Below are 13,396 nucleotides of genomic sequence, written 5' to 3' on the forward strand. Positions count from 1 at the left end.
TTTTGGACAGCTCACAGAACACAGAATGAATATTTTACCACTTTCACTGTGATTTTAAATTAACTCACACCATTCCTGTTTGTTATTGACCATAATTCATGCCGTGCAACAAAATACTTTGTGTGATAAACAACCACCTTAAGAATTTCCCAAATGTGTCTGCAATGTTTTTTGTGGTTTTCCTCAGACTTTTGACAAATAACCTAATTTCACATCGGCTCGGTTTGTACTATACTGCAAATATCTGGGGGCTTGCTGCTAAATTGAGCTTACACATAGCCCTACTACAGACACAACACATAATGACATAACATCATTTGTAATGCCTCAGGATTTCTCAGATGTAAACAAATAAGCCTTTACCGCATTGTGTCATGATTATTTTGTCTGTAAAAGCTCGGAAATGGGAGGAAATTGTCTATAGCGAGATGAATTTTCCTTCTGAATAATGGGAACAGATCAAAAGCCAGTCAGGGCACAAACACACAAACATCTTCAGAGACACTACCACCTACACAAGTCCCACTGGATGCTCTCACACACCCACATGCACTGCTCCAAAGTCACCATGTAGCCTCAAGTGTATCTGGTCTCAATGGGGAGAACAAGCAATCTACCTGGTGTCACTGGTGCAAGTGTGCGTGCTTGTGTGTGCTTGAATGTGCACGTATGTGTACGAGTTTCTCTGGGACGGAGCATTGTGAAAACTAATCTCTGTCGTTTCCCTCAGGTGACTTTAGAACAACCACTAATCGGTCACACACACATGCATCTGCACACACACACACACACACGGACATCCATCTGATAGAAAGGTTTTGGCTGTACTCTGGCTCGGGTAAATTCACGGGTTACTGAGCTGAAGCTCCTTTCCCCAGGTTTGCAGAAGATCTCATAAAGCTGGAGGAGAAAAGCTACAAGGCACCTTTTCACTCGTCTGATCCAGGGACTTACTGTAGGCCATCGAGTAGAGAAGGGTAGGGAGGACAAATGTTTGAACATGATGTAGTTTCTTATAAAATATGTTTTCCAAGTAGTAGTCATACGTTTAGCCTGCATTAACCAAAGATTAAAGGAATATTTTTACATTTTAGGAGATACACTTATTCCCGGAATAGGGTAAAACTAATAGATATCACTATGAAACTTCCCCAGTTGATTACTTTCATTACAATTGTTTTTTTGTCTTACAAATTTTCTGAAATGTTTAAATGTTTAAATATGCTAATGAGGTGTTATCTTATTAAAAATGTGCTAATTTGCATACATTTCCAGAACAGACATCTGAACATTGGATAAAGCCAGGTTCAAAATTCTTGTTTCATTTTGTTGACATATTAGAGTCAAAGGTTTTTACAAAGGGAATTTTGGATATCTCTTTTTTATCACTCCATAAATCAGAAAATACTGTCAACCACCACAAAAAAAATACAGTTAGGAACAAAATGTTATATAAATCAGGCTATGAATGATATATGAACAAACCCCTCTGTAAAAACTTTCAGAATTTAGATAGGAATGATACCGGAAAGTTTGGTGTATGTAAGTGATACTGAAGTGAAGATATCTGACTATCTGGAGTATGAGGAAAAACTAATTTTGAGACAATATGCTTTAAAGATATCTACTATACAATTCCATACATTTTGTAATACACTACGGGTGAATAGGGTAAAAAACTTTAATAATAGATATCACCATGAAACTTAGCAAAATTGACCAGTGATATGAGTCCATTCCACCTTTTGTGTCTTTAAATATGAAGCTGCAGCCAGCGGCCGTTTATGATAATTCCCATTATCATCCATTTCACATTATAGTGATAATCGTGAATATCCTCACAAGTGACTTGAAAGAGCTGTCTAGCTCGCTATCATGGGAGAGGAATGAAAAATAGAGCCTGTTTAAAAAATACAGGAATTATCATGAAAGAAAGAACAGACTCACACAGTGTTGCTATTTATTTCTTTATGCAGGGGGACCTTATTATTTATGATTACCATATTTACGATTGTTTGTTTTTCACTGAAAAGGATTATCACAAAAAATTATGTGTCATTTCTTAACAAAATGTAAAGTAAAGTGATTCCAGTAGGTTTTAGTGCCATTTTAAAGGTTTTAAGCATATTTTGATGATTATTGAGATAATATTGTGAATCCCAGTTAGTTTGGCCAGGATAATCGTGACATATTTTTCATATCATACCATAGGGGTTGGGGGAAAAAAATCAATACAGCACAGTATCACGATATTTTGCGTGGCAATATTGTATCGATACAAGGATGTCAAGTATTGATCTTTAATTTTAACAATCCAACGAGGTTGTAACGGGTTCAGTCTTAAAGCAAGAGTGATGATACTGGCATCATATGAAACTAAAAATCCTAAGGAATCGATTGGTTCCAACCATGTCATGTTAGCTGGTCAGGAAGAAAGCTAAATAACGCTCCAAATTTACGCTAAATTTTGGTGGAAAAACTGTTATGGCCATTTTCAAAGGGGTCCCTTGACCTTAAGATATGTGAATGAAAACTCTGAGATGAATAGAGTGAAAACTGTATCTTATTAGATAAAATAGATGCAATAAGATCGTATTGTGACTTAAGTATTCGCATCATGGGGCTTCTGGTGATTCCCACCCCTATCATCCCATGCCTATTCCCAATAAAGCAACCATGAGAGGAACTTAATTTGAGGTTTCAGGTCTAGACACAGTAACCACTTTCCGTTCTAGTTTAAAATGAATATATTATGCCCCCTGAAATGTGGTAACAAAACTAACATTACATCAGAGACGCCATTTGCTTATCAACAGTCACGGAGCAGAATTGCAGACGTAGCACTTGGGCCACGGGCTGAGCTCTTATCTCTGCAGGGCTCCGGTACAGACCTGCCAGGTAAAAGCCATGAATCACTGCTCCGTACGCTATTACCCTCCCTCACCCTGCGTCTCCCTCAGGCAATTGCTGTAAATAACAATGAATTCTTAGTCAACTCGTCTGGAATGTGTTTTCAGTCGGGTTGTTATATAAGCGGCAGCTGGGAGCCTCCCAGTCAGGAGAGCCATAATCATGCCCCCAGCCAGCCAACTGAGAACCATATAAGTTAGATGGTTTGTTTATACAAGATGGAAGGTAAGGAGGCTTTCTGTCTGGAGAGACAGTCTAGCTCAATAAGTGGTGAGATATGCATATACAGTAAATCCAGCAGGGAGGGAATATGCTTGTGTAAAGCAGTTTACAGAGCAACGGCAATGGCTGTGTTAACATCACTCCATGGAAAGACAATACAGCTAAATGCTAAAGAAAATGCACAGGAATTTAAGTATTTAAGTATTTAAATGGGTTAATATTAGGGCTGTCAATCAATTAAAATATTTAATCATGATTAATCACAAATGAATCACACATTTTTTTATCTGGTCAAAATGTATCTTAAAGGGAGATTTGTCAAGTATTTAATGCTCTTATCAACATGGGAGTGGGCAAATATGCTTGCTTTATGTCAATGTATGTATATTTTTATTATCGTTACTCAATTAACAACACAAAACAATGACAAATATTGTCCAGAAACCCTCACAGGTACTGCATTTAGCATAAAAAATATGCTCAAATCAAAACGTGGCAAACTGCAGCCCAACAGGCAACAACAGCTGTCAGTGTGTCAGAGTGCTGACTTGACTATGACTTGCCCCAAACTGCATGTGATTATCATAAAGTGGGCATGTCTGTAAAGGGGAGACTCGTGGGTACCCATAGAACCCATTTTCATTCACATATCTTGAGGTCAGAGGTCAAGGGACCCCTTTGAAAATGGCCATGCCAGATTTTCCTCACCAAAATTTAGCGTAAATTTAGAGTTCTTTTGCCTCCTTTGCGACAAGTTAGTATGGCATAGTTGGTACAAATGGATTCCTTAGGTTTCGTATGATACCACTATCTTCGCTCTAGCTTTAAAACTGAGCCTGCTACAACCTAAAAATTGCAAGTTGCGCTAATGCGTTAGAGAAATTAGTGGCGTTAAAACAAATTTGCGTTAACGCGTTTATTATCGAGTTCACTTTGACAGCCCTAATTTAAATGTGTTAATATTTAAAGAAACTACAGTCATTGCTTCATCTGTCCATCTTTATGAGAATCATCACAAGAAGAGAGCCTGAGATAACACCTAAAAAAAGGGTTAACAGAGTTGAAATAACACTACCAGGACATGGCTAAGGGTCCACGGCTGAGGATTTATGTGGGTGTAGGGGGAGGTTATGCTCCGCAACCCTTTTAACAGACAGGTACTGATATATTCTTTTTTCATGCGCCAACCCTACCCTCTATCTGTCCATCCATCCATCCCATTATCCCTTCAACTGAGTGCAAAAGGGTTAAGAAAGTGTGCCAGCGGGATGTTAAGGCATGAAGCTCTCCACACTTGGTTGAGTCTACATGTTTTAGACGTCTCATCTTTCATCTACATCTCCCATCCATCCATCTCCCCTTCTGATAGGGTGGACTTCAAAGTCCGTATATTTAATAGAGGTTAAAATGGTTACCAGAGCAGAAGGGCATGGGGGCACTCCACATGCCGTTGAGCTGACACGTCCTGGATGATTCTCCTTTCAGCTGTCTTCCGCCCAGACAGGAGTATCGAGCCGTTGAACCGAATGTAAACTTATCTCCACTCAGCACACCGTTAGGGGGGGAGCCGGGATGACCACAGTCTACAACTAGGGACCAAAAGAGAGAGAGAGAGAGAGATTGAGGGGCAGAAAGATAGACAGCTCGTTTCAACTAAACACAGCTTTGTGAGAAGAGCTGCAGTGACCGCTGTCAAGAACTGAGTGTTACTTCCAAGGCCAAGAACACATCATTAAATGGAATAATGCTGTCGTCTTCTTCTGTCTGAAATCAAGGACCTATTCTTTCAAAAATTACTACGAATTCTGAGTGGTAAATACCAGGGCTGGGACGATACACCTCTACATCTCCCGATTTGATACTATCACAACACTTGGGTGGCGATTCGATATTACGATTTATTGCGAGTTTTGTTAACTTTTTTAACACTAGACCATGGGAAAAAGTTGAATCATACACTTCTAGGGACTTTTATTTTGGAAAATATCTAAATTAATACAGTAAAAATGTTTGATTTTCAGCATGTATGTAGTCAGAGATGTCCTGAAGTCAAATATATCAGTCATCGCCATTTCCATATATGTATTTTGTATATACAGTTCCCTTTGTTAACACCTTATTTTGAAAACTGGACGTAGTTACACATGTATACTTCCTCTAAATTCGGCAAGTCCGTCGCTAGCTTTCCCCGTGAGCTCCGTTGTCTTTATACATCCATGGTCAGCTCCATCGGGGCTGTTTGACTGTATTTAATATAAATCAGTCAGTATATGGGTGCTCTACAGTTGAAGCGTCGGCTAATTTGACCACAGAGATGAGAGTGACGTCTGGCTCGACCGCACGTTACAGCAATACCATAACCTTTCCTGTCCATGACAGATTTAGCATGTAGCTTTAGACATCATGTCTGTTTTTGTTGACGGATATTGAACGGATATGACGTCACATTACTACAACAATAAAAGCGGTAACTTCCTTCTGCCTCTGCATAGTCTCAAATGAAGCAAATATTTTATATCGATTCTGGCATTCAAAAATCAATTTCAAAATTGTAAAAAGAATATCGCGATACATAGGTTTAACGTTTCTGTTTCCAACCACTAGTAAATACCATTTTCATTACAGGAGCAGAAAGACAAGAATTAAACTAACCTATACATTCAGGTAGGGGTTTGTCCCACTGTCCAGTAGGTTGACACGTCAGTACAGGTGATCCAAACAGGTAATATCCCGGGTTACAGTCGTAGAAAACCACGGTGCCAAAGGTAAAGTTGCCGTGCTCTATTTTACTCTGGCGGATGGAGTTGGCTGGGATGCCTGGATCAGAGCAATTGACCACTATACACAGAGAGAGACACAGAGACGGACACACAGGAATACACAACAAGAGAGAAAAGGATGTGTTATTTGGCATGAACCAGTGAGGGTCATTTCTCTTCCCCCTCTTGCTTTTTTTCCAGTGTTTCACACTGGGATTACAGCTCTGTAAAAATAATACAGGGCATAATAAGGAGGTAGTGGTGAAGACGAAAGAACTAATTAGGGCTGGTGTTTAAAAAGGGTGAATATGGCAAACATTATGAGATGCCATGATGAAGGCAGGTTTGTGTGTCCTGGATCCAGCATCCTTGAAGTGTAACGGCTCACTATCATCATGTTGCATTTTTAATTTTACACAATTCATTGGCACTTCATGCTGTAAACTGGGCAGAACGCCAACAGCTTGTTTACAGACTTGTGAGTGAAGCTACCCTTGTATGTGATTGTTGGAGAACAATCAGGTTTCCTTTCAGGAGGCTGGAGCCAGGAGGGATGTAGAGTATTTTATCTACCTCAAAACTTCATTCAATTAAATGAAGGAAAAAGAGTGATCGAGCTGAAATGAGAAGTGTAGGGGTATATAAGGATGTTGCTATAGAGTGCTACAGGAATGAGTCCTAAAATTCGGAAATAAGTTTGCATTATAGCCCTTCCGGTTCCCTCGTCTCGGGGTCAATGGTTTTTTTTAATGGGTTTTTAGTTAGATGCCTGAAATAAGGTCTGTGGTTAAAACAAGACGAAGAGATTTTAACATTTTGCCGAACAAAACGTGACAGTATTTATTTGCCGTAGAGCTCATATTCTGCAATAATCCCAAAAAAATGGTAAAATCCCATTGGCTTTTTGTCGAGGGAACCCAGGGCGATGCTAACTTCCTGGTTGGCCTACAAAAATACGTCATCCCTGGAGCACTCTATAGGGAAAAGGCAGTAAGAGTAAATAAAGATAAGAGTTGAGGTGGTATTAAAGGTAAGGGATAAATAAGGTTAGGGGTGAATACACTTAACTTTTTTCCCCACCTTTACATGTTGGGGGCGGGTGGCTCCATTGGCGGTTGGCCTGACACTGAGCATGTGCGGGCCCCTCCATTTCATAACCCCGATTACAAATAAAGCTGACCACGTTGTTGAGGTTGAAGCCGTTTCCCACCGTACGACCATATATGGGACTTCCTGGATGGCCACAGCTGATCGCTATAGGGAAGACAGAGTGAATCATGAATACACAAACCAGCATACAGATATCTTATTGCATTTATTATAAATCCACTTTGAGATTTCTCATAACAAACAACTTTAACAGTTTCAAAATATATATATATGTATTTTTTTTAATTTTCTTTTTATTTGGAAAAGGCGTTATCACAGTGTATACCAAACTTTACAGATAGTTATCCCTAGCTCTTTTTCCATTTTAATATACATGTACAGTTTATATGCATATGCTCAAAATATATTTAATAATATATAATTGACATGTCACTGAAGAGTTATTTGCGATATGGCTATGATTCATTCGTGGGTGAATGTTTCTGTCCTCATATCCAGCAGTGCGACAGTAGTTCAGCACTCAGTGTCACACATAGTTGTTGTTGACCACTGATGCGATTTAAATTTTGTAATTTTTTTTGGCACATTGCCTCATTTTCTCATTAAATTCAAAACATCCAATTTAGTAAGATGTATTCTTGACATGAAAGCCACACAAACATGGATCGAAAGCAGCATAAAAAAACAGCGGCCATGTACAGTAGTTCTCTGTCTAAAAAAAACACAAGAAGTACAGATTTGGGCCAACGAGCTATGCGTTTCCTGGAGTAATTCATAAATATGCATGAGAATGTCAGATGATCCAGAATACATAGCTCAATTTAGGGTAATTATTTTGGAAATATTAGGTCTCGCCATCTCCTGTATAAGCATTGAGTGTCCTCTGTTTGCCATTGTGCATCATAATTATTCATCCTGTTAACTTCACTCACTGGAGCTACTTAGAAGTTTGTGTGTGTCCCCTGTCCTCATTGTGCTGACGACAGTGTTTTGATGTTTGTGTAAACAGACAGTTTACAGTTACCACCAGCGCCTCTCTCATCTGCCTCTCAAACTCTCCCCCTTTAAAGTCCGGGTAATCTCTATAAACAGATTCCGCATTCATATGCAGAATTTGTAGGCAACATGACAAGATTTTGGTATCGGACGCGTTCTGGTTTCCGTTTGTAGTGAAGAGTAGTATTCACGTTAGAGCTGACTTTGGTGGAATTAAGGTAAACAGTCCGTGTGGAAAGTAAAAGAGGCGGAACACGTTGGCGAGAATGCAATTTTAAAAAAATAAATAAAATCAGCAGTATTCTCTGCACTAAAACACTGGGGATGTGTCTCTGAAACCACGCCCAATCACGGGTGAGGGTTGATTACGTATGTGCAGTTACGACACAGGCCATCTCACACTGCTGCGCGCTACTTTTGCAGAATGTTAACACACATGTTCTACGGACAGAGCATGCCACCAGAGACTTCTGCCGGGCAGCTTACTTCCGGTTTAGCCCTATGCTAAAATGAATATGTATAGAATAATTAAATCATGCGCCTCTTCTATACTTTCCAAATGTCATCGTACCAAATCGATCAAATTCTGCTAATGAAATGAGTCATTCCGCTCAAAACTATTTATCCACCGTTTCACAGCCAGTAGCGATGGAGTAGAACGGTGGAGACTATAACGGGAGCATAAGTTTAACAAACTTGTTTGTGATTGGCCATTCCTGAAACAAGCACGCTGCACATTTCTTATGGATTTTTTGACGGCCCTCTAAATAGTTCACAGTCTTTTCGTGTATGTTTTTAGCACTTATTTTCTAACATGATTAATGTGTTCAGAAAGGGAGGAGAGGAGAGGAGAGGAGAGGAGAGGAGAGGAGAGGAGAGGAGAGGAGAGGAGAGGAGAGGAGAGGAGAGGAGAGGAGAGGAGAGGAGAGGAGAGGAGAGGAGAGGAGAGAGGAAGAGAGGAGAGGAGAGGAAAGGAGAGGAGAGAGGAGTTTTACCAAATGAAAAGAAAATAGGAAAGACACACATGGGTGGAAAGGTGAACAGAGAGGAGGAGAAAACCAAAGAATGGAGCAGAAGAGAGGGGCATTAGAGGAGGAGAAGACAAGATGATCATGACAAGAGAAGACGGGAAAGAAAGGAAAGAAGCCAAGGTCTTTTTTCTCACTTGATCAGTGAGAATCAGAAGTTTGTTTGCTTGCCTAAGATACAAATTTATCTGACACCGTCAGCATGCCCTGCAGCTACACACACACACACACACACATACACACGTACACACACCATCATAGTCTCATCACCATTCTGTGTTTGTGTCTCTAAACAAGAGCCTCTCATCTCCATAATTACAGTATAATTTGGCTGTAAAATGATTTCCCTCAATAACTCCTGCATGAATAAACTCAATAAAAACAGCCCAGCACAGAAACACAGACGGATACACACACTATCCTAAACACATAGACACAGACGCATGCAATACCCAAACACACACACGAACATACTATCTGATATAGCGTCCCTATGTTGAACATTTCTTTTTGTTTAAGGGTCATAGTCAAAAACAATTTCATAGGGGAAATAAACTCCCTTTCACGCCCCTGCTGCTACTCCACAAATGTCGACACTGCGTCACCATCTCCGCCTGTTAAACATGGCTTTAATTTGGTGAACAAACGGGCTGTCTCTTTGGGGAAAAGGCGCCTGTAATTGGCTTGAGAAGGCACTCATCATCGCCACCTTAACTGTGCCCAGTCGCTGCCTAAAAACATTCAGGACACTCACAGTAAGTGACCAATTTTAGAAGATTTTCACAGTAGCCTGGAAATGTCAGTCTTCTGCTTTATCCTCAAGCCCAGCTATTTATCTCATCCAGACCACACTGGCAGTAGGGCCCTCTGGCCCTTTATATAAGACTGCTGGTGTGAATCTGCAGAACCTCAGGACTATTGGGTGAATGCATCAAGGAAGGGATATTTCTCAAAATACAAACCTTACGCTGGCTTTACTCAGTATGGAATCACTCTTGAACAAAAAGGTTTAAGGTTTAATTTGGACTTCTCCACCCTTGAATGAAATGTGACTGGGCTTTATCAGCTCTACCAGACCAACTCCCCTGGTGGAGACCTCGGTGCTGTCTTCATAAACAATGTTAAACGTAGCTGCACTGGTGTTACTGACATGTGCTGTTGCATATTTTTACAGATTATACCAATTTAACACACCAGAATCCCTGGCCAAAATGTCAGTGGTTGAGGTGCATTGTGGGTAATCTACTGCAGGTGCCAGATTTTAACGAGGAATGAGAATAACTGGAATAAAAGAGGTGATATCTCAAGTTCTGCTGGCACACCTTTAACTAGAATTACCACCTCCCGCCAAACAGTCAAGTTGCAGTTTACATCCATGTCTGTCCAAAAGGTCATCACTACATCATTCAAGGTCACAGTGACCTTTGACCTCCAAAATTTTAATCATTTCATCCTTGAGTCCAAGTGAATATTTGTGCCAAATTTGATAAAATTCACTCAAGGCGTTCCTGAGATACCGCGTTCACAAGAAACATACGTCAGGACAGACAACCCAAAAACGGCCACGGCTGTCACCGGCTTGGAGGCATAATAAAAGGTGAAGACAAAAAATTAACATGAGTAACATCTTCCCCTTTTTTTAAAGTTGTTTTCAGCACGAGGTGTATTCTGCATCATCATGTCTCATGCCGTAGGTGTGCCGGGAACCGTGCCTCCAAATGTAATGTGATGTTAACATTTCAATTGTAAAGTTAATGTTGTGAGGCTCCCGTTGTCTGTGTAGAGTTTCCACTTAGAGTTTGCACTGTGACCAAATATTGCAAATCGTTAAAAACAGAAAACAATTTCTAAATGAATTAAATAATTCTCCTGCACACACACACACACACACACACACACACACATCAACATAATACACACACATGAATGCACACTCAATCACACGTACCTGGAAGGGTTGTTTCCTGTTAGTATTCCCTAAATCATTATTTTTTGTTATCACTGAACCATAACAAAGATATTACTTGAGGTGTTTTTTTATAATGATGTGCTAGATCAGGCTGCACTCTTGATTTAGTTATTTCCCATCAACTGAGTCGACCTCGTCCTGCTGTAAAAGGTAATTTCTATCAATGACCATCCATGTACTCTGGATTTCTTTTGTAATTTCAAGGCAGTTAGGAAACATCTAGTTGATTTATTTTTTTGTTTTTACAGTTACCAAGGCCATTTTCCTCTTTTGGCTGATTACAAATATCATATCAAATAGTAAATATTAATTTGTCAAACATAAGGCATTTTTATTAGTATGCCTCCAGAGTGATTTGTAAGATGCATGATATTTATTCTTCAACTCCACAGGCAAATAAAATATCCAAAATTCAAATGAAAATGCTGAGCACGTTTTCAAAACCTCAAATGGCCTCTATTTGAAAGGACTTCAATTTCTCTCTTTGGTATCCAGCAAACAGTGGAATATATCAAAACATACCATACCACTCAAGCTTCCTCTAGGTGCACTTTGGCCTCAAACATTTGAGTGAAATTTCGATTTATCCTCTGAGTATGTGTAAGCACTAATGCAGTCTGTATGTGGGTGTATGCGTACGGTATGTGAGTGTTTGTATTTTGCTGAAAGGACAGGCAGCCGTCCAGACCACAAATTGTCCAGGGGATAGATAAGTGTAGTAGAGGGGCTCATTTGTTAGCTAAAGTGAATATTTAGTGAGAGGTAAATGTGTGTTTTCCTTACGTATACAGACGGGCAGATGTCCAGACCACTGGTTGTCTTGGAGACAGATTCGAACCGATGAGCCTATTAGTCGAAAGCCAGGCAGACACTGATACACGACCGTATCGCGGTAACCAAAGTTCTCCCCGATCACCTGGCCGTTCACAATGCCTTCTGGGATCCCACAGTGACCAGCTGAAAGACACAGACAGAGATACAGAGGAATCAGACTATAGGTAACACTGTCCTAGAACTGTCGCTGTGGTGAAGACTGGGTCTGAGGCTCTGGCTATCTCCTTTTCAACATTGTTAGCCAGAAAGCTACTACTGCACTCCCGGAAATCTGAAAAGGTTCCTTCATTTGAAATGATGCAAAGGGAGCAAGGGAACGTATTACACCTGGAGAAAATGAAGTACATTTTGTCAACTAGAGAGGCAATCTTTTTGAAAATTCAACCTTTCCTTAATCTAATGACTCAAAGTTAACTTAATGTCAACTGTCATCGAACCACTGTCTACGAGCTGTTCTGTATTATGTCAAAAACCTTTGTCAGGATATCTGCAATGTCCTTTGTATAACCACCAATTCATTCATTCATTATGAAAACAATAAAAAAGACAGAACACAGAAATGTCACTGTGAAGATACTATTGTCGTTGCATCGACTTTTTGTAAACGGCTTCTTTCATTACTAGTTTTAGTACTAGTGCAGCGCCCGTTTGGAGCATGTGCCCGTCCAGAACGAGCCGATTGCTTGGCCCCCAGAGGTTCTGCTTGCAGTTGTGTCAAGTCTGAAGATGATATACATACATACATACACAGACAGACAGAGAATACTTCCTTTGTAGAGAGTCGATGGCACCAAATTTGCCATTGTCACTCAGACATCATATCTACACATTTCCACCAAATGTGGTCGCAATGGCACAAAGCGATCAGGAGATATGACATGTTTTTTTTGGTAATATAAGCCCCGCCAACAGCATTTGAGCTAACTTTGAGGGCCAGCTATAGCAAAACTGTATGGAACATCAGCAATCCAAAAAAGTAACTTTTTCCGGCTTGGTCCTGAGATGTTCTCTACCAAATTTGGTGACTATTGCTCAAAATTTGTAGGCCGAGTAGCAAAAAAAATCAGATTTGGAAAAAATTCAAAATGGCAAAAAAATCAGTCAAGAAAATAATTTTGTTTCTGAGAGTTAAGGTTCATAAGTTAAAGGCCAAAACATGAAGTTCATTGTTATAGCGCCATCATCTGGCCAGATTGCACCACATGCGACACTGCACTCTCTTAGGTCCTTAGCAATACACTCACCAAGTCTGAAGTAGATCGGATGAGAGAACTATGGTTATCTATTATTCCAGTTCTTGGCTTTCCTATATGTAGCTCAGACACAGACCAATGGACATAATCAAAATCCTGTATTCACCTTGCATTTGCACTTTTACTCCAATCTTGATTTTTAAACAAATTCCCTATTTTGCCTTGTGTCTTTTTATTTACTTGCTTTTACTTACTTTTTTCGTGACTGAGAGCTGGTTTAACTTGTTGCCCTGCATATATTTCAAAATGATACGATACCTTACGGTCTTGTTGTACATGAGATGCATCCTCTGGGTTATTTTCAGGGATACAAGG

General features: G+C 40.0%; 1 protein-coding gene across 8 annotated transcripts in view; it reads right to left on the bottom strand.

Moving 5' to 3' along the window:
- The window catches only part of csmd3b (CUB and Sushi multiple domains 3b), a 408,609-nt gene that overhangs the window by 26,101 nt on the left and 369,112 nt on the right, over nt 1-13,396 (bottom strand). For 5 of the 8 annotated variants that reach the window (XM_074614488.1, XM_074614493.1, XM_074614492.1 and 2 more), the window contains 4 exons: nt 11,778-11,951; nt 6,960-7,145; nt 5,785-5,970; nt 4,548-4,721 (listed from right to left, as the gene is read on the bottom strand). In XM_074614488.1, the coding sequence (XP_074470589.1) occupies nt 4,548-4,721; nt 5,785-5,970; nt 6,960-7,145; nt 11,778-11,951 (720 nt within the window). The remainder of the gene's footprint in view (nt 1-4,547; nt 4,722-5,784; nt 5,971-6,959; nt 7,146-11,777; nt 11,952-13,396) is intronic. The other 3 variants (XM_074614494.1, XM_074614491.1, XM_074614489.1) reach the window with 1 other exon arrangement.

Source organism: Sebastes fasciatus, chromosome 17 (assembly GCF_043250625.1).
Source record: "Sebastes fasciatus isolate fSebFas1 chromosome 17, fSebFas1.pri, whole genome shotgun sequence".
NCBI lineage: Eukaryota > Metazoa > Chordata > Actinopteri > Perciformes > Sebastidae > Sebastes > Sebastes fasciatus.